Source organism: Lolium perenne, chromosome 3, assembly GCF_019359855.2.
Source record: "Lolium perenne isolate Kyuss_39 chromosome 3, Kyuss_2.0, whole genome shotgun sequence".
Taxonomy (NCBI): Eukaryota; Viridiplantae; Streptophyta; class Magnoliopsida; order Poales; family Poaceae; genus Lolium; species Lolium perenne.
In genome coordinates this window covers 15,798,757-15,823,459 of record NC_067246.2, presented here as the reverse complement: position 1 = coordinate 15,823,459, position 24,703 = coordinate 15,798,757, and the positions used below count along the sequence as shown (strand labels likewise).

The following is a 24,703-nucleotide window of genomic DNA, read 5'->3' as shown; positions in this document are numbered from 1 at the left end:
ATAGCGTAATCGGATAGAACAACACCACAAAGAATGAACAAGGCACCACAACATTTTGCAGATTGGTTTTGCGACTAGGTATTATGGTGCCCACACTAAGACAATCGAAAGTCCTCTGCTGGCAATCACATCCAAGCGCACCTTGAGACTTCTCCAGTGGATTCTGCTGAACACTCTTGAAAAGTCTGAAGACCGTCTGCAGGACGTGTGGACCAAGGTAGCCAGCACTCAGCCCACTAGGCACGGTATTCTCTGTTCTATCTCCCCACACCCCATGACCACAGCTGCAAAAAAATTCCAAATCTAAAAAATTGTGATGGTTCCGAGCTGCTGCCTTTCCTGCTCCTGCTGGTGACTATCAACTTATCAAGGTACATCTCTTCTGTTCCTGGTGGTGAGACAAACCACCCATGCACACTCTGGTTGAAGAGCCCTGCCAGCTGCCAGCTGCCAGACCTCCCCATCGCCGGGATCACTGCAATTATCCTGCCATGCCATGTAAAGATGAAAGTTAAAGTGCAGGTAATGGGCAAATCCTGGAGTTCACAAAGTACCAGTCACTAGTAGAAATATGGCCTTTTCCACCGGTTGGTAATGGCCATATGCACCGGATGGCCAACCGGTGCAAACCATCCGGTGCAAAAGGCCCCCCCCTTTTGCACCGGTTCGCTTACGAACCGGTGCTAAAGGGGTCTCCACGTGGCCGGCTGTGGGGCGGCCAGGGAGGGAGTTTGCCGGTTCGTAATACGAACCGGTGCTAAAGGGTCTGCCGCGGCAGAAAAACGTCCCAAAACGCTGCCGCGGCAGAAAAACACTTTTTTTTTGAATTATTTTCTACTCCCTTTTTTTTTCTTTTTTCGGAATTTCTAATATTTTAGTTATTTCACAAGGTTAGTCTCTAACTACCCTTATCTCTAATCCAATTACTTACTCATGCCCAAACTTCCCGCTCGGTCACCCATCCTCCCACTACTCTAGCACTAGCACGCTTAACTTCCAAGTTCCTTTCCATCCCGCATCTAAGTGCTTCGCGCGCATGTATGTGATAGTAGTATCATATCAATCCTATTAACATGTCGATCGATGTCATATTTCTTTATTGTTCGAATTTCAAATAATTATTTTAATAAACCAAAGTAATGTTGTAATAATAATCCTGAATAAATAAATAAACATTAACTTTATAATTTGTATTATTTTTAATTATTTTCAATTTTTTAATTTTTAATTTTTTTTTTGCCAAACCTAAAACCTAAAAATTTGAAAATCTTATAATTTTCTAAAAGTAATAGCAATCTTTATGCAGGATGCAATTATTAATTTTAATTATAAAAACTAAAAAAATATGAAATCCTAAATTTCTGGAAAAAAACTAAAATCTTCCTGCTTTCATATTTTCACTTGGAATTTCCAAAATCTAAAAATTAGCTAACCGGGTAAACCCTGGTGAATTCGGATGTAATTTTTTCGTGCGTGGGGAGCAGAAAAACCTTTTGCACCGGTTCGTGTTACGAACCGGTGCAAAAGGGTAGACCTTTTGCACCGGTTCGTGTTAGCAAAAGATGACGCCAACCTTTTTGCACCGGTTCGTGTTACGAACCGGTGTAAAAGATCCCGCACGAACCGGTGCTAATGCCCCCTGGACGTGCAGACCGCACGAACCGGTGCTAATGACCCCTTTAGCACCGGTTCGTGCCAAATCCGGTGCAAAAGCACTTTCGAGGACAGGATAAAAGCCCTTGTTTCTACTAGTGAGTATACACATTACACACAAGAAAATGGCTCTATCTCCAGAAAAACTGTATGAAGAATATTCAGTAGTCAACAAAGCTATCTCTTCCCACGAAAAGAAACATTGAATTAATGTTCCCAGATACAACACCACCACACAAAAGTGTTTGCAAATTGCTTCTGCTGTAATATTACGTGCCATGGTACTCCTGGGGAAAAGTACATTCAGTTAATGGAATTCCACTATCGGCAGTCACATCCAATCGCACTGTAGAGACTTGTCCACTGGGATTCTGCCAAACTGTCGAAACATCACCCCAGAACCAGTCAACAAGTTAGTCTTTTGGTCACCGTGTGAAACTAGTCTTTTGGCCGCCGTGTGAAGCTCGTCTCATAGGATTTGTGTACCAAGATAGCCTAGCGCCCCGAATCACTAGCAGAGCATTCTTATTCTCACTTACTTCCATCTTCCGAGGCGGCCAGGGTCCAGCACCCCACTCACTAGCAACAAATTCCAAATCCTGTGCTGCCATGGCTCCAAGATACTGGCTCTTCTTGGCCTGGTGGCTACCGCTGATACTGGCCGTCGTGGTGGCTGAGGAGCAAGCGGAAGGCTGCTCGGCTACGAGCTGTGGCAACGTCACCATCTCTGACCCATTCTGGCTCTCTGATTGGCAGACGGAAAGATCATGTGGTTCCCCGGATTTCGAGATCACCTGCCTTAACGACACTCCAGTTTTACCAAGCTCTGTACCCAGCGTTGGATTCACAATCATGGACATCTTTTACGAGGAAGAGAGTTTGCGCGTTGTGGATGTCTGCAAGCTGACATTGTTGCAAGCCTCCAACAGCTGCCAAGTAACGGTCTGGAACACCTCCGACAAGCTGGGCATCCCGTTCAAGATCGACCCCATCAACCTGAACCTCGTGATGTACAACTGCACATCGGCTTCCATGGTACGTCGGGACAGAGAGCTGGAGCAGACAAGAATGAGGTGTGGGAACGAGAGCCAGGTGTTTGTCCGCACGGAAGGGAGTTACGATGAGACGAGTGCTATGGAGGGCTGCGACACTCTCGTAGTCGTGCCGGTGCTGGGTGGTGCAAACGGCAAGGCAAACACGAGCGACTACGAGCAGCTCATCGGCGGCGGCTTCCTCTTGAAATGGCAGCGTGCACCTGTCAGTGGTAAGTTCAGTCATCAAATTGTTTTGTTTGTTCACTTAGCATTCTAATACTAAACTATAAATAAGAAATGCACATATCTTTTGTGGATCAAGCTCGAGGAGCTTGGAAGGATGGAAGAAAACTTACACTTTTTTTCACTGAACTTCATAAAATTTATTTATGGAATAAGAAGAGCGGCTTCGGTGGGAAACTTTGATAAGCTACTTCCCACCCATAGGAATCAATCATGTTCTTTCTCTCCTCCTAGAAATAGGCTTTGGCCCTCACTTTATAAATAATGCCCATGGCCGAACCGATAAACAGTGATTTATAAATAAAGCCCACGGCTGAACCGATACAAAGTGATGAGAAAACTCTATTACAAAGTGAATCACAGTTAAACAAGAAAGAACATGGAAAACCAAACTTGTCACTGAAGATCGAGACTTGGGGTGACCGGAGCTCCACCATGATGCCCCCAAGAGGGTCACGGCGCGCGCTGCGTCGTTGTCATTTAGATCAAGACAGAAGTTTTCACCTATAGCCCACACGGTGCACTGAGTCGCGTAGTCCACCTTCCGAGGCTGCCGCATCTGCATCCAAGTCCCACCCTCGACATGGCAGACGCCACGATGACAAATCCATCGGAGCGGGCTGGGAAGGTCCGAGCCAGCCAACCAGCCCTTGGACGGCAGGGGCTTAACAGGCAGGACGAGCATCCGCCGGTCAAGCCAACAAAACCTGAAAGAACGATTACTAGGCAAACGCTAGATCTAGATCTAGGCCCCTGGCCTGGATCCGACACATGGCCGGGGAGGGGGTGGGGCATGAAACCCACACATGGCCAGCTCTGCCAGACACCGTCCATGTGCTTCCCGGCCATCCTCACACCCCACCGCGGTACGCCAGACGAGATCTCCGCAGCTGTAGTGCACCGCTGACCCTCGGACAGGTGCACTAGCCGACAGCCAGATCTGAGTTCTGGCCATAGCCCGCCGGACCTAGAGCGGGCCCGAATGCTGATGGTCATGATCTGTCCAATGATCGTAGACAGAAAGCTCAATCAGATGATCCAGTTGGAATTATGATTTTGGCCAGATTTAGCCAGGAAGGATTTGCTCCAGTGCAAGTTGTGTGGTCAGAGAGTGGGACGGCTGCGGCGGCACCTTTCTGGGGTTTCAGTGATGTGTATAACTATGTGGATAACTGTCCAGAGGCATCTGTGGAAATTAAGAAAGAAATCCATGACTTCTTAAACACAAGGAAGTTCAGAGCTCTCAAGCGACATTTGGACGAGAAGGATGAAGATGAAATTCAAAGACATCGTTCCGTAATCTAGACGAGATCATTTGAGACCTATGTCATGATGTTATAGGTTCTAGAATTATTATTTATGTAACTTGTGTTGAACTTATGTCAGTTTTAGTTATTAAATCTCTTATTTTCTGTCACGTATGATAGTATTTTGTACTAGCGACTGCTGAAGTACATGTCGACTGTCGAACATTAGTCTAGACTAATCACGGCTACTCTATGAGTCTGTACAACTCGGCTCGACTCGTGGACTCGCAATTCTTAAGTGTATGCAATCGCTATATTGGGTATCAAATCTAAACAGGCCTATAATTGAAGTTTGTTTTGGCGAACTTCCATTTGAGCTACATAGTTGTTCAATACCTCAATCAAACAAAAGTCTCAATACTCCATGTTCTATTGTTCTTCGTTATTTTGCAATGTGTTTTTCTATTTCATCACAGAATATTGAAGATTCATATACTTACACCTTTCTTTCTTTTGGAAAAATAACAAACATAATACTATTGAACAATACAGTTTTTACTAATAAATTATATGTTATATTCCAGGTAGAAAGAGGGCCTTCAGGAAGATCATGTTAATAGGTATGTTAAAACATTTTCTATCTTTTCGTACGGGATGATTTAAATATTAGTAGTTCAGTAATAGTGTTTTCTATGATGAAATGCTAACTTTAAAATTTATCTTGTCAGTAGTCAATGAAAAATGGTTCTAAAATTTAAAACTGAAACAAGAAACTCTCATTTCTGCATAATGCATGACTGTGCAACTTATGGTCTTTAGCTTGTTGGTACTATTACCATAATGAACTCTTGAAGAAAGAGAAAGTTAAACTATTGATCATCTTGGTAATCATAATGAATGTATAATAACTTCTGATTTACAAAAGGAAATAACATGTGCTTCCATCTCAGCTTTGACATCAGCAGCTGCAACCTTGCTCTTTACATGTATTTATTTCCTGATATGGCATAAAAAGGGCAAACGACTATGGTTTCTCAAGAAGACAAGCAGCAACAATGAAAAGAATTATGAGGCCATGATAGTATCTTATGGATCCCTAGCGCCAAAAAGATACATGTACTCAAAGGTAATGAAGATAACGTCTTCTCGCAGTGATCAGCTTGGAAGAGGTGGTTATGGTGTAGTTTACAAAGGAAGACTACATGATGGTCGTTTGGTTGCTGTAAAATTCTTGCATGACTGCAAAGGAAATGGAGATGAGTTTCTGAATGAGGTTATGAGCATTGGCAGAACCTCTCATATTAATATTGTTAGCTTATTTGGGTTTTGTTTGGAGGGATCAAAACGAGCTCTTATATATGAGTACATGTCCAACGGTTCCTTGGATAAGTACATATACTCAGGGAACCCAAAAGAAACTTTAGGATGGGAGAGGCTCTATGCGATAGCAATTGGGATTGCTCGTGGCCTAGACTACTTGCACCATGGCTGTAATTCTCGGATTGTTCATTTCGATATCAAGCCTCAGAATATCCTTCTAGACAAGGATTTTACCCCAAAGATTGCTGATTTTGGTCTAGCTAAATTATGTCATGCAAATGAGAGCAAGCTTTCGATGACTGGTCCTAGAGGAACAATTGGATTCATCGCTCCGGAAGTTCACTATCGAAACTTCGGTGTGGTTTCAACAAAGTCGGATGTTTATAGTTATGGAATGATGTTGTTAGAGATGGTTGGGGGAAGGAAAAATGTGAACTCAATGGCAAAAAGTTCCAGCGAACAATACCACTTCGCAGCAGATGATGGATTGCAAGCATGTGATGTCACAAGACAAATTGAGGAAATGGCAAAAAAGATGACCTTCATTGGCCTGTGGTGCATACAGATACTACCCATTTATCGCCCTACAATAGCCAAAGTTCTAGAAATGTTCGAGAGAAGCTTAGATGAAATGGAGATGCCACCAAAGCAAAACTTTTGTGAACTACTGTAAGATATTTATGAACATATTTAAGTTTTTCTTCAGTGAAGTTATTCTGCACAGATATTTTTAAATAACTTGACCTACATCTTTATGTCTCATTCCAGTGAAGATTCAGCTCAGAATATGAGCGTACAAAGTGCAAGTTCTACCATTCCTGAAGACATAAGCCTTGTGAATTCAAAAAGCCTTGAAGAGCTACCAAGTCATTGAGAAGGTTGGCTCTATGTACTAGATTCAGAAATTAGACAGAAGTAATGAAACTCAACCTTGTCGTGAAACAAATTCCATGAATGTACGGACTAAATTAAGGGTGGCACTATGTGGAACAAACAGGCTCAGATAAATATATCTTTAAAGTTCCATTGATATTGTCCAAGTTAGAAGATGGATCATGTAAATATTAACTCATCACGAATTTCCACCATTGTTATTGAGAAAGGGTGCAGAGAAGAAGAGGTATGATGTGATACCTTTTTGTTCATCATAGATAGGAGTATAGGATTAGTGGTGGTGAAACTGGAAGTTGCCGATTCTCTTGCACAAAATAGTTAGTTCTGTCAAATAGTTAACACTGTGCTTCCGTTCAGAAGTAGTATGTCACCGACTCAAGAGGAAACTGAAAAGGGGGGCAATAGCAGGTACTAAATAATGTTTCGACTTTTAGAACACCAGGCATGGTTCTAACACTTTCACATACTCCCATGATCACTGATTAACATGGGTGGTACCCAAAGACATTACAGATTACTGTATTGGCTTGGCTATTTAGTATGGATCAAAACGGGAGGAAAATCCGATCCTAGACAACTGGTGTTTAAAATACCAGCCATGATTGTAACAGCCACCAATTTACATGGTGACAACTGAAGCTGTTTTAAGATTACTTCATTATATCCGAAGCTATGGACCAAACACAGGGACGGGGATTACTTGATGTTCATGTGAGCTTGGCGTGCTAAGTCCCAACAGCAAACGTGGTCAGATTCTTATGCCAAAGGACTTTCACTGACAGAAATCTGGCTAAATACCTAATGAACATCATTTAGGTTGTAACAATGTGCATTAAGTGTATCAATCACATTTTTTACATAGATGGGAATTCCTAGTGAGCAAAATAATCTTGGAAGCTGAAGGCAGAAACTTACTTGCTCCTCCTCTGAACATGTTCGTTGCGACCACCCAAGCAAACAGCACTGCCTCCGCCGTGCTCAACGAGGGTTTCCGCCGCTCCGTCCCTAGCCGCCGCCGCTGAGCGGGTCCCCGGGTAGGAGGCTAGCGGTTGCTCGGCGATTCCTCCCGTAGCCGGAGACGGCCGCGGCGCCAGCAGGGGGACGGGTACGGCGGTAGGAGCGGGGAATCGGGGTCATCACCGGCGGCGGCCTGACGCCAATCCAGACCGATGAACATCGGCAGGCTCGGGCTGTAGGGCCTTCCGCGGGCCCCGTGTCCCTGCAGGCCCAAAGAAGCTCTATAGATGGACGTGTGCGTACCACCCTGGCAGCAACCATTCGGCCCAGTTCGTTCTAACAGCCCAATCCTATCCATCACTTTCATTTTCGCCTCTTTTTTTTGTATAAGAATCATGCCTGCGTTCTATTAATTCCCCTCAGATAATACCGTACAGTACACTGAAAAATGATAATTAGGTACAAACAAGGTGCACCTCCCAGTCCCAGGCTCACATCCCACACAGCTCCAGCACCATGTTAAGGAGAGCGTCGATCGGCTTAGATTTACAACAACTAGGGAAAGTAAACTTGGAAGGGTAAAATGATAAATGAAATTTTGGTTTTTCATAGATTGGCCTCCCAACCACCGATGCACCTCCTTTTATAGCAACAAGGAAAAGCACCCAACCTGGTTTAATTCACTAATGATTGATTACAACGATTTTAACGTACTAATGAGCTCTGTTGGGCGGAGGAGGGAGGCGTGGAGGCCTGCCATGTTCTTCGAGCACCAAGGCATCGATCTGCTTCATGTCGGCCTCCTCGATCTGGTCGTCGATGAGTTCTGGTCCTCATCGCAGAGATTTTCGTAGTTTGGCGTGGGGTGCTAGTGGATATCAAGAGCAGAATCGATGCGATCATGCGCGCCCTTACCTTCATCCATAATGGCTCGATGCCATGGGACATATAATATAGTCTATTTAGATTTCCATGACAGAGGTGGATAAAACCATGGTGGTTGCAATTGAAGATTGGTAATGGTGAAGAGGGTAGTGGTTGAGATGAAGACAATGCGGCACGGGTATTTAGCGACTTGTAGCAACAGCCTTGGCAAGCAAGAGTGGCAGCATAGATGGACTGCATTCTTAGTGGTGCTCCTCAAGTGCCCAGACACGATTATTAGGGTGAAACCCCAAGGTCTAGCGTTCATTGGTTGTACCTATACCTGGCCATATGTCAGGTCGGGCAGGGCCTCGAGCCGGGCCGAGGAAAGCCCGATGCTCAAAAATCAGGTCGAAGCCCGGCCCTGCCAAATACCCATGATACCCATCGGGCTGTCGGGCCGTGGGCCAGGCCGTAGTGTTAAATGGACTTTTCGGGCTACCCAGGCACGAGTGTTCGGCCAACATTTTTAGGCCCAAGCCCGAGTTTTTCGGGCCGGGCTTCGGGCTGGGCTGCACCTGGCAATAGCCTTGCAAAAGGCATTGTTTTGGAAACTCTAGTGTAAAAACCCAAGATCTTCGGTTGAGCAACGATAATGCTGTTGTATTGTTTTCTTCTTGGAGCCGTCGCTCTGACCGACGTCGTTGCTTCTCGATAGCATGGTGCTCGGATTCGTTGTTGTTGATGTGGTCGCCGTCATTGAGCTTTTCCCCTCCTCGTCGGAGTAGGTGGGGGAGCGAGGACAATGGCGCCCGCACAAGGAGGAGGACCCCGCCTCCGCGTCGTGGGCGTAGGCGTGGAGGGACGGAGGTAGGGTGAGCCCATGGTTGGTCCACCGCCACATGCACACTTCTTCAGGCCCTCCGAGCGCAATAAGCATGCGTGCTCCGGCCGCTCGCCAGGACGAATGAGGCTCACCTCGAGGACCACATCGCTGAAGGGGCCGATGGATCTGCTAGATTCGGTCATGAAATTGCTCGCCGAAGCAGGTAGTGGGGCAGTAGAGGAGACGGTGGTGAAATAGCGTTCGAGCCCGTCACCCGCTGCACGACCGCACGGTATGCAAGATTGTAATTTGCTTGGTTTCATTTTTGAAAGTTCATTTTACAATAATATACACTTCAGAGAGAAGTATGCCAATTTATGAAATATACGGATTCATCAAAAGCATGAAATTGATCTTGACCGACCAAGTCGAGCACTCACCTACCGGTCCCGATCTCCTGATGCCAGCATCGCGTAAACCATAGCGTTAGTAGAACCCAACATGCACGAACTTATTCTAGCTCGATTTCACACAGAGGAAACAGAGAGACAAAGTCCAAGAATGTGACCACAGGACACGATCTGGAGCAGACGAGTCAGATAGACTGCAAATAGTCACCGTTTACTTCTCCATCCATCCATCTCTATATAAGCAAGAAGTAGGTACACACCGTACGTTAACATTTTTCTCCATGGTCTGAGAAGCCACCCACGGATCGTCGCGATGCATCCCCCATTGCGGCAACAGCGAGTCCTCCTCTCCGTCGTCCTAGGAACACTCATCCTCCTGCACCATGCGACGACGACACCGGCGGCGGCAGCCGTGGTCACCTGCGCGCCGAAGACGTGCGGCAACATCACCCTGAGCTACCCGTTCTGGCAGACGGACGCCGCGCAGCCGGCGCCGTGCGGCCCGTCGGCGTTCCAGGTGGACTGTCTGGCCGGTGGGCGGGCGTCTCTCTCCCGCTCCTTCCGCGGCGGCTACAAGCTCCTGCGCGTCTCCTACGCGGACCGCACCGTCGTCGTCTCCAACGACAACGTCCAGACGAACGCCACGGGGTGCCCCGTGCCCACCATCGACGTCTCGGCCAGCCTCAGCCTCGCGCCCTTCTCCGCCAGCGCCGCCAACCGGCAGCTCTTCTTCCTCTTCAACTGCACGCCCCCGCCGGCCCCAGGGTTCGTCGACGTGATGTGCTCGAGCACGCAGGCTGTGGTGCGGCTGGACGCGGCGTATAACACGACTGCGGCGAGGGCCGTCACGGGGAGGTGCAACTATGCGGTGGTGCCGGTGGTCGGGTCTTTGTCGCCGGGCGGGAGTGCTGGCGGGGAGTACCCGCGGCTGCTCCGGGAAGGCTACGTGCTGGAGTGGAGGGCGTCGGCCGGTGACTGTGGAGCGTGCAGCGCCAGCGGCGGCCAGTGCGGGTACGACTCCAACGCCGACGCGTTCGCCTGCGTTTGCGCCGATGGCTCGTCGCACCCGGCGAGATGCAGTAAGCACACGCTTGACTTTCTTCTCGTACGCTTTGTTGATAATTCTTGCGTTAATATGCATGCATGCGTAGCTGCCAGCACTGAAGAAACTGAACGGCAAAAAATCAGCTGGGTTCGATCGCATTTGAAAAAACTAAACGGCAAAAATTCTATCTTGAAATGCATAGGACATCTCCATCGACTAATCTCACTCGACTTAGATTTAACTAAATTTCAATCAGGCGACGTCTATAAGTTTCAATTACAAACTTACAATCTATCTGCAACCCATATGCACTTTATATGTTCCCATGAATCATGAAGCAAATTCAATGGTCTGGATTTTTCCTCATTTGCAACCCATGTGCAATTGGATCATCTTAGTCTCTCGAAATAGGCTTTCGCCCCGCTATATTAATATAGCAACCAACCGATACAACATAGCAGCCATTGCTGGGGCAAACAGCACACAAGCACGCCCAAGAGAAAACATAAAAGAAAGAAAAGAGAAATAAATGCCGAAGAGGTCGGATCGACGAAAAACGAAGATGACTCGCAGCCGCTGCGCCCTCCGGAGATTTCCACCGCGCTCCCAGCACTCTGGATCGCCTTGTACCAAGCAGCACCTCCAAGAAGGGATGCGACGACGACGACGCTGCTACCCGGACGAATCCTAGGGTTTCCCCCGGTACGCACGGGGGCAAGAGAGGAAGGCTTCACCCAATGCCCTTCAGGAAGGTAGGGTGGCGCCCACGGACGCCACCGCGCCGGCGTCGGCCAAACCGACAGAGATTTCTCCCGACCCTCGCAACCCTGCCCCGGACACTCCATCGTGCTCCACCATACTTGCCGCCCACCAGCTCGCGCCACCACAGCCTTGCAGACACTAACGCCGTCTCACTGTGGCAAACGAAACGAGGCCAAGTGGTCAAGAAGGGTCAGCTGAGAACGAGATGTAGCATGTCAGCAGCCACGCTGGAGGGAACAGCCTCCACCGCCACCTGCGGGCACCGGCCGGACGCGTCGACGGGGGCAAACCAGGCCCACCTGGCCCGGCCGAACCCACACGGGCTCGTGAAGCTCCTATCTCCGCGCTGCAGCACACGCACCGCCAACACCGCCACACCCAGCTCCGGCCGCCCCCTCCGACCACCGGAAACAGCATCGAGACCAAGCCCAGCTCGCGCGGACCCAGATGGGGCCCAAAGGGCCCAGATCTAGGCCAGGCGGGCGCGCGCGGGCGCCAGCCCGAGCCACCATGCCGCCCGCGACCAAGCAGTCACGCCACCGTCCGCAACCCACCCGCCACCGCGCCGCCCCCGAAGACGAGCCGCAGCCGGAACCACCGCGACCAGGACGCACCGCCGCCTGCTGAGGGAACCCCGCGTCCACCCCTCCAGACGCGCGGGTAGGGGCACCTCCTCCGCCGCCGGCACTGCACGGGGCTTTGCCCGGCGGCCTACGCCGACGGCGGCGGCAGGGGAGTCGAAGGAGGGGGTCGGGGAGGAGAAGGACTAGGTGGCCCCCCCTGTCGCTCACGGGGAGCGACAGCGAGGGCCGAGGCGTCGGTGTCGGGGGAGGGGGGGAGGCCGCGGGCGGTGGCGGCGGCGCGGGGGCGGAACCCTAGGAGGCGCGGGGTCGGGAGCCTAGATGTGCACCTCGATCTGTCCTGGGTCGTCGAGAGAAATTTCATTGGATCATCTTAGTAACCCATGCAACTAGAGAAATCTCCATTGCGGCCTATATGCAATTCACGGAATAGCACGAATCATAATGCAATCCAACGGTTTGGAGGTTAACTGAGATTTAGTTAATTCCCACCCGAGTTAGAATTAGCAAAACCGATATGCATGCATGCATGTATAGCAGCCAGCACGCTCTCATGTAAATGAAGGTTACAAAAAATGCATAAATATATTGTTAGATTCAAGTGTATCTAGAAGATCACAAGCCATGCGACTAATAGTTGAAGCTTCTGATCATCCTGTGATTGAAAAAGTTGGAAGGTTTTGATGGGTCGCCTTTCCAAGTGTGTGCAAATTAGGTGGCAACACTTTTAGGACAAGCAAGCTAGCTAGATTGGTATCTCGAGTTGACTAGCAACAATGTATGGCTTACTGAAATGACGTACGTGTTGCACGTCGTCAGAACGGCGTGGTTACTTGGTCAGCGGTTGCCAAAATCTTTGATCGGCCTCATCGTATCAATTTCCACAAATAGTCCTTTGGCCGTAGCGAATAGACTTTAGCCTGCAACTAGCCTGCAACTAGCCGGAATTAATTCCTCGCTGCGACAGGTGCATCCCCTGCGTTGTGTGAACTGATCAACGGGATAGTTCACCTAGCGGCAGCGGTACGTACGATACGTACATCTACACGAGACAGAATAGCTCACCTAGCGGCGTTGTTGTAGATGGTTGTACGCGCGTTGACGACCAGCGCGGCGATGGTGCAGCCCTTTGTTGATGGCAATGCGCATACTTGGAACGGGTATCCTGGTCGACGTTGGTGAAGACGATCGGACGGAGAAGCCGGCGACGGAGCGTGAAGGCATTCCTTGGGTGCCAGGCAGAACCACCTTGGCACGATTCTTAGCGAGAATTCGATGGAGAAGAGTCGACGCCGAGGGTGGAGTGGAGGCACGTGACGACGACATTGCCAAGGATTGATTGGATGTTTGCTGGCTAATAAAAAGAAAAGAAGAAACAGATCTAAAACGAAATTTGCTAAAATATGAAACTAATCTAAAGAAAAAATAGCTATGAGATCTAATGCCCCCAACATAGATCATGGATATTAATCCCCCGGACGGAGCGGTGTGTGGCTAAACCCTAGGTAAAACAAACTGCTCTCATACAATGATGGATTATAGGATGTATGCAAAATCTATCGTCACGCTTGGCGAGATGCTGTGAGTACCGACTACTGAGTACATGCTTCGACTTTCTACTTCTACGTTTTCATGATAGATTGTGCGTAAACATGCACGCAGCGAGCAGTACTGCAAATTATAACATAACTAAAGAGTTTGCCTAAATTATATAGAAATCGAACTCTAGAATTTTAGTCTCGTGGTGCGGCACGATGGCGCGATGGGTGTGGCAGCCGCCCGATCTGGCACTGAAGGTGGTGTTTTATTTCTCGCAAAAAGTAAAAATAAATATGTAAATTGCCTGGGCAGCTTATATTTTCCGTAGCTCCCAGAAGTACCGCGGGCATGTTTTCCTCTTATATTTTTCGAAAGTAAAATATTTCTTCAATCGTCTTTAATTCCAAGTGTGTTTATATTAGCTGGCAACACTTATAGAACAAGCAAGCTAGCTAGCTAGATAGCTAGGTTGCTCCAGTTGACTAAAAAGAGTGTAAGGGCTTTGATAGCTGACATGACATGTTGCACGCCCTAGATTGGAACGGCTTGGTTACTTGGTCAGCGGTTGTCACGATCTTCTTCGATGTCATCGTGCCAATATATATCTGCAAAAAGTAGTCTTTGATAGCCAATGGGTTCCAGGTTAGTTGCCGCCTAAAAACTCTATACTTTATCGTGCGACTAGCCGGAATTCCTCGCCGTGCATGTGCATCCATGCGTCGTGTGGACTGATCAACGCGGGGTAGCTAGCTAGCGCGGTACGATACGTACATATGCATGAGACGTAATAGCATACCGAGTCCAGACATAAACCAAGACAAGATAGGAAAATGAACGAGCAAGCGACATCTACCGCTTGGTCCATTATATTGTAAGAGTTCACACGATGCATACGCCTAAATTAACCTGTTTAGTATATCTTTATGTCTGTGTTTCAGTCGTTAGCATTGCCCAATCAATGACGCAATTTGTACCTAGTTATATGCATCGATCTCCCCATCACATCCTGAGTACAGTACAATTGCGTTGTTGTCAGGTATAACTAGTCTTTCATCGGGACCTACACCTACCTCGTTGATTAGTTTGCCAACTATGTTTGATAAGTTGATGTTGATGACATTGTGTATCTTGACTTTTGTTTTCTTCCATATATGCAGATGACAAGAAATCAAAGAGGAAGGTCATCCTGATAGGTACCGAGTTGTACATATGCGCATGGATGTGCTCTGATCAGTCAGTTAATTACATCGCCTTTGACTGTTACTTTCTATATGCATATGGTAGTAGAAAATATTCTACACTTTCTGTCACAAAAAAGATGTCATAGATTTTTCTAAATTTAGATAAATCTGTGGGTTTTTTTTGAGACGGAGGAAGTTATAGATATGTTATAAAGTTTATCAAGGAAAATCTAAAAGTGATATTTCAGCTCACCAATGCAAGTAGAATTAGCTTAGTTCTCAGTCAACTCCTAAACCATAGGATTGCGTTGTGATTCGAGCTAGTAATGAGTTGCAACATACGACTCCATACAACTGAGTTTGGACTACTTGCACGTACACCTGAGTATTAGTCACACCCAACCGATTTTAATAGTGAGTTAACCGAGTTTGATTAATCTTTCAAGGACAACATGTATTTAGGCGTGACGATATTTTCTTATTTTTTTCAAAAAATTTATGCACGTATATTTTGGTAAGTTTCAAATGTCATGATTAGATTGCTATTTCTCGTTGTTCCTGGTTCATTTGATAATAAGATTAGCTTCCATACATTTTCCATAAAATCGTGTTACCGAATTTGATTGTACCTAGTAAGTACTCACAAAGTTGTGTTTGTAAATTTCAGTATCGTTGTCGATCACATTTGGCTTGCTGCTGGCCTGCCTTGTCACCGCCTTGAAGTTCCACCGACGAATTCGAAGCTTTAGTTATTCCACCATCATGGACAGAAAAACCATCCGTGCTGACAACGCAAACGTTGAAAAGCTGTTGAAAAAGTACGGTTCTCTGGCACCTAGGAGGTATAGGTACTGTGAGCTGAAGAAGATAACCAACTCCTTCAAAATCAAGCTCGGCGAAGGTGGCTACGGCACGGTGTACAGTGGCACCCTGCCAGCCGACCACCGGAAGGTCGCCGTCAAGTTCCTGCACCACTCGGGGCCCAAGGGCGAGGAGTTCCTAAACGAGGTGATCAGTATCGGCAGGACGTCCCACGTCAACATCGTCAGCTTGCTCGGGTTCTGCCTCGAGGGCTCCAAGCGTGCCCTCGTCTATGAGCAAATGCCCAACGGCTCCCTTGACAAGTACATCTACTCCGCACCGTCATCGACAACGGCGGCACCGGTGAAGAGCCTCGGGTGGGAGACGCTACAGGAGATCGCATTGGGCGTGGCGAGGGGGCTGGAGTACCTGCACGAGGGTTGCAACACCCGTATAATCCACTTCGATGTGAAGCCCCACAACGTGCTGCTGGACGAAGGGTTCCGGCCCAAGGTGTCCGACTTCGGGATGGCCAAGCTATGTGACCCCAAGGAGAGCATCCTGACCATGGCCGACGCGAGGGGCACCGTGGGGTTCATCGCGCCGGAGGTGTTCTCGCGGGGGTTTGGGGTCGTATCGGCCAAGTCTGACGTGTACAGCTACGGGATGCTGCTGCTTGAGATGGTCGGCGGGCGGAGCAACGTGAAGGCCTTCGCCGCTGAGAAGGAGGCCGACCTGTTCTTCCCGCTCTGGATCTATGACTACATGGTCGGGGAAGGCGGCGTGCTGGTGGCGCGGGAGGAGGATGGAGGCGGTGGCGAGGGGGAGACGATCGCGAGGAAGATGGCGATGGTCGGGCTGTGGTGCATACAGACCGTCCCGGCGAGCCGGCCGTCGATGAGCAGAGTGCTGGAGATGTTGGAGAGGAGCATTCACGAGCTCCCCATGCCACCGAGGCCGTACCACCCGTCTTCTCCTTCCTTCTCTCCTTCGATATCGCACTCGCTGCCGTCCAGCTACCCATCTTCTACCTCGGGCTTCACACAACGGTAACAAATAATCACACACTTAAAAATGTAGACATTATTTGTTTACTTGACATTGAAATTGTTGAGTGTTCTTCTGATTTGATCTCTGACGAAATCTGACAACCACCTCTTCTTGATGCATGTTTCTTTCAATCAGATCAAGACCGCTTACACCGGAGAGCACAGTGTAATTGAAAGATTGTTTGGATAATCAAACAAAGAAGCAAACGGTCAGATAAACTGAAGATAACTCAAGTATTCTACACCACTGACAAGATTATTGGCCTGGCGGTGTACTTGTACCAACTAAGTAAAATACCAAAAGAAATTTGTGTTTTCTTGCCAACCGTATCTCCAGGTAGCTTAGTGCATGTACAGAGTCTTGTGTTGCATGGAGGAGAGTGAAATAGGAAAGATAACAAAACTTATTCTTCAAATAGTCGGATCTGTATTGTTGCCGGCCGTAAATTAGTGTATCAGAGGCGACGATCGTCCATAAATTATAGGATGTGGCTAGTTTTTAGCCCACTCAAAATTAACTTTGTTCACAGTCATCTGACATCATCAAATGTCAGTTGCAACCTATATTGCAACTTATGATTATCATGAATCATAAAGCAAATGTGATGGTGCAGAGCATTGTTCTTAGTTGCATCCCACTTACAACTTAAAAAAACTCAGTTGCTACCCCATTTGCAACTCAAAAAAAATCAGTTGCAATCCAACTTACAACTCATATGCATGAATCACGGTCTGCTAAATGTTTGTTTTAAAATCTTTACTAAGGCTAGTACAAATCGCATTTCGGGGATTGCTCCAAGAGTGATAAAACCAATCCAATCAGCCTTTATGCCGGGTATGAATATTTTGGAAGGGGTGGTTATTCACGAGTTACACACTAAAAAGATGGATGGTGTATTGTTTAAAATTGATTTCGAAATGGCTTATGATAAAGTGAAATGGCCTTTTTTGTAACAGACCTTGAGGATGAAGGGTTTTGCTCCCGAATGGGGTCATTTAGTTCAACAGTTCGTTCAAGGAGGGAGTGTAGGTGTCAAGGTTAATGACGATATTGGTCATTATTTCTAGACAAAGAAAGGATTGCGGCGGGGGGGCCCTTTGTCTCCAATACTTTTTAATATTGTAGTAGACATGCTGGCTATCTTAATTGAAAGAACAAAAGAGGATGGCCAAGTAGGAGGGCTTATTCCCCATCTCGTTGAGGGTGGTCTCTCCATATTACAGTATGCCGATGATACGATTATTTTTTTGGATCATGATCTCCAGAAAGCGGTTAATATGAAACTAATACTATGTCTGTTTGAGGAGATATCAGGACTTATAAGATTAATTTTCATAAAAGTGAGATTTTTTGCTTTGGAAAGGCCAAGGATGAGGAGGATCAGTACAAGCAGATCTTTGGATGTGATGCTGGCTCACTCCCCTTTAGGTATTTGGGTATTCCTATCCATTACAGAAAACTCATGAATTTTGATTGGTATCCAGTGGAGACCCGATTTGAAAGTAAATTGGGATGCTAGAAAGGAAAATTACTATCCTATGGTGATAGGTTAGTCCTTATCAATTCAGTGTTAACTAGTTTACCTATGTTTATGTTGTTCTTCCTACAAATACCTGTTGGGGTAAGGAAACGTCTGGATTTCTATAGATCTAGGTTCTTTTGGCAGTCTGATGAGAATAAAAGAAAATATCGACTTACAAAATAGAATATTTTGTGTCGACCTAAGGATCAAAGGGGCTTAGGTATTGAGGTTCTTGAGATTAAAAACAAATGTCTACTGAGTAAATGGCTCTTTAAACTTCTTAATGAAGAAGGGGTGTGGAAAGAGTTGCTACATAATAAATACTTAAGACAGAAGACTTTATCTGATGTGCAGGCTAAGCCTACCGATTCTCCTTTTTAGAAGGGGTTGATGGAGGTTAAGGGGGAGTTTTTTCTAGAGGTTTTTTCAAAGTGGGAAATGGAATGAATACCCGCTTCTGAGAAGATACTTGGTTAGGAAAAACTTCTTTAGCACATCAGTATCCGTCTTTATATAATATTGTACATCACAAGAATGTAACAGTTGCCGATGTGTTAGCTCAAACCCCACTCAATATTACCTTTCGTAGAGTGTTGAGTGGTAATAAGTGGACTTGATGAGGGTAAACTTGAGTGAAGATAATGATCGCTTTGTTTGGGATTTGACATCCACAGGTCTCTTTACGGTTAAGTCTATGTACGAAGATCTTATGAATGACCATACACCCTTTTTGCGAAAGTATCTCTGGAAGGTTAAAGTTCCCCTTAAGATAAAGACTTTCATGTGGTTTTTGAGTAACAAGATTTTATTAACTAAAGATAATTTAGCCAAACGACACTGGAATGGGTGTACGAAATGTGTTTTCTGCAGGGATCAGGAGACTATCCAACATCTCTTTGTGGAGTGTCCTTTAGCTAATCTTCTTTGGCGTACGATTAATTTCACTTATGATCTTCCACCTCCATCAAATATTACTAATATGTTTGGTAACTGGTTGAATGGAGTAGATAGACAATCTAAGGCTTTTATTCGAATTGGGGTTTCCGCTTTATGTTGGTCTATATGGAGGGTCAGAAATGATATTATCTTTAACAGGAAAAATTCTTTTCACTTTTTGCAGGTTATCCATATGGTGGCACATTGGGTTCAGCTTTGGGCCCTCCTTTCGCCGGAGGGACAGCGGGATGCCATGGCTACTGGATGCACACGGCTCCTGATGGTCGCTCAGGATATCTTGTGCCAGGCTGGCTGACGGCATACTAGGAGGCTTTGTTGATATGTACTCTTATTATGTTATCTTATTATGTCATGCTTTCTTTCGCTGGTTGATTTTTGTATCAATCATTGGCAATGCTTGAGTTGTAAACAATACCCTTTTTGAACCTTCTATTAATAAAAGGCCGTGTGCATCATCATGATGCAGAAGCCGGGGCATATCCCCATTTCGAAAAAAAATTAATTTAGTTTTCAGCTAGCTGAGAACTTGCAAAACCATAAACTATATTGTCATATGCATAACACCTATCTTGAACGGTTTGTATCTAAATATCACTTCATAATTCCACATAACTTGGGGCGCGACGCACAAATCACTATCTTGCGAGAAGAGAGAGGAAGAGTGGAAGATGATTTGTGCCCTATTTGTTATTCTTGACCGGTTATTTTCTAGTTGGTGGTAGGAGGCTTAAACATGTTTGGACTGAATCCAAACTTGATGAGATTGTTTCTTGTGTTGAGTGTTTCAATTTGATCAGTGGGTTCAAGTGTTCGGTCGGTGGATTTTGCAGTCCTAGCACCAAAAGTGTAGTAGGGAAAGATTTTGGCCAGCAAAACGACATCTGTTTGATCTAAGATTTGGTCAACCTATTGGTAACGTGTGAGAGCTTGCTTTACCATATTTTGTGCCATTCGGATCAATGCTTTAATTAAGATCCCTGTCATGGTTAACGAAGGGAGCAGGAGGTGTGATACCTTTGCTTTTATGTTATCTTGCATGTTGGCAACAAGGTGGAGTATGTTTTAAATCTTTAGAGGTTATAGATATAATTTGTATTCAGGTTTCTCATATATAGTAGAACGTGTATGAATCGGTTGGTCCAGAACCATGAATTTTTAAACCTAACCATGAAGTTTTTTTTTCACGTATTTATGTTATTTTTTCTGCTGCATATATGTTTGTTGAATCATAAATGCTTTTGTTCCGTGCACAGGAGGTCGTGTGCACGTTTGCACATCTTTTTGCTGCTTTACGATTCTTTTTTTTCCGATAAAAAGCATATATTAATATCGCGGAGATACCAATTGCACCCAGCCTCTACAACAACATCATGTCCTAATGGAATAAAGGATGCACACAGCCAAAAAATAAAGAAAAATTACAAAAAAGAAAAGTCCCACTACAAAGATCGAAAACTTGAAACAGCAACACTGGCACCACCAAGACAACACCAGAAGATCAGCTTCTCCATAAGCGACGCATCTAAAAAGGAAACAGTGCACAAACACTGTCGTCGCCCGATCATAGATCTTAGATTTTCACCCTGAAGAATGTCCTCACTCTCAAAACAATGCCTTCAACAAGAACATTGACAGCCACAACCAATTAAGGCCAGACCTTGGATTTTCACCCTGAAAGATATAACCCTGAACTTCTCAAGTGCAGTCGCCCCCACATACAAATCGTTGTTTGAACTCACGAAGCACCAAGCCAATTCCACGTCACCACCAAGATCCGATCACTATTGCTCTTCCACCGATCTCGGCTTTCATGACCATCTCCGCCAGCAGCATGGAAAGAAAACGAGCTCCATGATATTAACAACCAGCAGAGTTTCGAAGCGCTCCCTCTGAAATCAAACAGTTAGATAAAAAAATATGGGTGGGCACGACCGAAAAGACCCAATCCAACAATCTTCAGGCATTGATCGCACAATGAATTTTGCCGGCAGTGCCTTCCGGAACACGATAATCCAATCAGCCCGGTGGGAAGAAGCTTTCGACCGATCTTCACTTGGCGCGAGAGGAATCCAAGCAGGACTAGGAGCCCCTCGCCGCCGGTCAACTACCAACTAGATCGGAAGATATGTAGAGGGCAGTCCAACACGGCCCGACGGTGTGGCAAGGACCAACACCAGGACCGCACCTGCCCAGACCACCCGGTCCAGATCTTGGCCGAAACCCTAGATCGGATCGAGGCGGCGCAGAGCACCACCGCGCAGAGGGCGACGGCGGCGCACCACCCCTTCCTTGTCACCGATCCGGTGGAGGCGCTCAGGCCCCGGCCACGCCCAGCCGCGCCGCCCACCAAATCCCTGAACAGCGGCCGAGAAAACCACCTCCCCTGCCCACCGCCGCACCGGACGGATAGGCGCCGCCATCACCGCCAGCGCCGGCGGCAACGGCGGCCAAGAGAGGGAGGAGAGGTGGGGCTCTTTGGTTGGGGAAGGAGGGATCCTCCGGAGCCGCCCAGGGGGAGGCGACTCGTGAGGTCAGGAGCGCTTCCAATCTGCTGGCCGCTTTACGATTCTGACAACACTATTTCTTTTTTTAATGAAAACTGTAAGGGAAAACCCCTACATTAATATTTTTATTAAAAAAAATTACAGCATATTTACAAGAGTCCAAACCAAATTGGAGTTATACAAGTGTGTCAAGCCGTGGTGACCAAGCTGGTATATGATCCTTGTTCATTCTATATCTATGACTACATCATGAATGAAGGCCCCCTTCGAGGGGACGGGGCTTGCCTGCGCCCGCGTTGTGCGACAAACTGTGCGCCCGGCCGTTCATTCTGCATCCTACGGTTCCGTTTTCTTTAGCTTCCCACCTATCCCTTTTCTCGTAGAAAAAACAAAGATACGATCGTATCATCGTCTCCTCGGCCGTATCCTTCGTTTCTATTGGTCTTCCTCACGGCGGCGGCCGCCGTCTACCTTTTGTATTCTGTGCCTTAGTGTCCGTGGTTTCCGCAGCATTCCTTGCTCGACTAGATTGACGATGGCGGCAACAGTGACGGAAGTGCTCGCACTTCCTCGCTCGACCAGATTGACGATGGCGGCGGCGGTGACGGTCTGACGGAAGTGTTGGGGAAACTGGAAAGTGGACGGGCGTCGCTGACCTTTCCCGAGTTCGTCGATCGCGTCATGAAGCCTTACCTCCCCGTTTTCCTCACGGGCATGACTTCATCCTAGCGATTCTCCAAGGATTGGACGCTCGCCGGCCCTCCTACGGCCGCCGCACGCCCCTCTCGTTCAGTCGTTCAGCTACCAACTAGCTAGATGAATCATTCTAGAATTAGCAGCGTTGTTGACTCTGTTTGATAAGCGGCGATACATGTTCGTGATTTACTGATTTCGTTTGCCTGGAGTCGATCATCTATGTTGCTGCAGACGCTGAGTCTTGCGGTTTTCCTGTAGTGCCGTAGTGCGAGTATTCAGGCGAAGGAAATACCGAGTGAGTTCTTGTTTTGTTTCAGCCAGAAAAGAGGTGCGGGGAGGAAAATTGTCTGAACCGTGTGATGGTGAATTAACGGGACGGGCGCACGGATGGGCGCATAGTGAGGCGCAGGCAAGAAGGTAGAATTTACTCAAAAATAGCTCCATTTCTCTGCTTCCATATATGCCAACAAGACCGCATAACTATTTCATAAAAGAAGGGCTTGTTAAACTCTGCCTTGGCTGAATGAACAATCTCCTCAATAGTCATTCCTGGAGTCCAATATATTTGCAGATAATTCCATATTCTGGCACTGCAATTGCAGTAAAAAAATAGATGTTGCCAATCCTCCACTACAGCTCGTGGGGTAGAGAACGCAGGTATCCAAGGTTGCAACATTACAGTTTCTATCACTTACCAGAAGCCATGCAAAAACCTTGATTCTTAACAGACATTTGCTTTTCCAAATATGAGACTATATGGGTGAGGCTACCTGTTCTCTGAATGTGTAATGGTAGAATTTGCTGGAAGTATAAATTCCATCTTTCCAGATAGTGCTCCACTTATCTTTACCTGAGCCATTAAGTTGTATGCCTTGGACAATGGTTTGTACCTGTTGATATTCCATGAATGCTTGAGTGGATATCTGACAACACTATTTCACCAAGCTTCCTTGAGAATCATTATCCTTCAGCTTGGTCAGAGACATTGGAACGCAATGATACCTAATGAAAAGATGCACGGGAGATCCTGTGCACGGGACATTAGTTGGGTTCGTTGTTGAAACCATCTTCAAAGTTAATTACAAGTAGTTGGGATTACTGTTAGGAATGGTGCCTTAGAGGCTTCACTTTTCGACTGAATATCTGTAACCTAAGTCATCCTTAGGAAAACTGCAATACGGCTTATTCTCAGCCGGAATTTCTGAAATTTTGTCAAAAGTAGGTTTTACCGGCTATCACCAGAAAACAGGAATACTGGAAGAAATTTACTGATATTCACATTATTTGCTAAAACTTGATATTTTTTCAGAAATTTTGGATAAATTTATAAATTCGTTTGATAAATCTCGGGGCGGTGTTTGGCCTGGTATTTCTGGTAAGTCTGAAAGCCTGGTTTACGGTGCCAACCAGTATTTTTTTTCCTACCAAGAAAAAAACCTAACCCAAAAATATAATTATACGAAGTGCCAACCACTATCTTTTTCCTACCAAGAAAAAAACCTAACCCAACAAAATAATTATACGAAGATACATAAATATAGTAAATTTCTACAGTTAATTGTTAGGTTGCAGATGAGTGTGGAATAAAATCTCGTCATCTAGTAGTTTTTTGAAGGACCAAGGTTGACATCAAATTAAGAGTCTCTCCTCGTTGGTATAACCACTACGGGAACCCGCCGACGTGCCGACGACCAGAATCTGTGCCGACGGTCGCCGTCGGCACAGCCTCGCTCGCCGTCAGCCCAGCAAAGTGGCCGTCGGCACAGCCTGGCCGTCGGCACAAAACCACCAGAGCCGACGGCCGCCGTCGGCACACTTTAGCCGTCGGCACAAACCCAGTCTGTGCCGACGGCATGTAGCCTAGCCGTCGGCACATGGACATATGGTGGGGCCACAGACAGCCACCGACAACGGCGTCAGCAGGTGGCAAACGGCGTGATGTGGGCCGACGGCCAGGCCGTCGGCACAGCTTCCCCGCCAATTTTTCCTTCTTCCCGCCCTTATTCGCGCCATTCTTTTCGCGCCATTTCCTATGTAGGCCGACGGCCAGGCCGTCGGCACAGGTTCCCGCCATTTTCCCCCCCTCCTTCCCTCCCGCCATTCTTCTCGCGCCCATTCTCTCCCGCCAATTATTCCCGCCGTTTCAGCCCTCGTCGTCCTATATATAGCCATGTCTTCTCAACACTAACATCACCAGCAATATTTCTCTCCTCATCAACTCTCTCATCCAAAAAACACCACAGAATCCTCTGAGCTCAGCTGCCGTCGAGATGGCTCCTCGTCGCCGTAGCAACACGGGCTTCATCGGCGTTCGGCAGCGGGCTGCGGGCCATTTCGCGTCCGAAATCTCCGCCGGTGGTGTGCGTGTGTGGCTCGGCACCTTCTACACGAAGGAGGCTGCTGCCCGCGCATACGACGTTGCGGCTTGGAGGTTTGGCCGGTCGCGCCACGAATTGAACTTCCCGGAGGTCAGGTCTCTGACGGAAGCCGAGAGTCTCTCTACTGAGCCGCTACTTCGCTCAGAGGGTGAAGCGCAGCGGTTCAGAGATGGCCAGCGGCGGATTGAACTGAATTTGTAGGGAGGTGATCCCAACGTTGAGATGACGGATGAGCTGAG

General features: G+C 47.0%; 2 protein-coding genes across 2 annotated transcripts; both read left to right on the top strand.

Annotated features, from left to right (window-relative positions):
• Positions 1-2,262: 2,262 nt before the first annotated feature.
• On the top strand, positions 2,263-6,909 carry LOC139838372 (LEAF RUST 10 DISEASE-RESISTANCE LOCUS RECEPTOR-LIKE PROTEIN KINASE-like 2.4). The gene is made up of 4 exons (XM_071827788.1): positions 2,263-2,917; positions 4,762-4,797; positions 5,128-6,166; positions 6,266-6,909. Exons 1-4 carry the CDS (start codon positions 2,263-2,265, stop codon positions 6,369-6,371), a joined length of 1,836 nt encoding a protein of 611 aa, XP_071683889.1. The 3' UTR covers positions 6,372-6,909.
• Positions 6,910-9,761: 2,852 nt separating this feature from the next.
• LOC127339215 (LEAF RUST 10 DISEASE-RESISTANCE LOCUS RECEPTOR-LIKE PROTEIN KINASE-like 2.4) lies at positions 9,762-16,935 on the top strand. The gene is made up of 4 exons (XM_051365092.2): positions 9,762-10,527; positions 14,533-14,568; positions 15,224-16,406; positions 16,543-16,935. Exons 1-4 carry the CDS (start codon positions 9,762-9,764, stop codon positions 16,574-16,576), a joined length of 2,019 nt encoding a protein of 672 aa, XP_051221052.2. The 3' UTR covers positions 16,577-16,935.
• Positions 16,936-24,703: the final 7,768 nt, after the last annotated feature.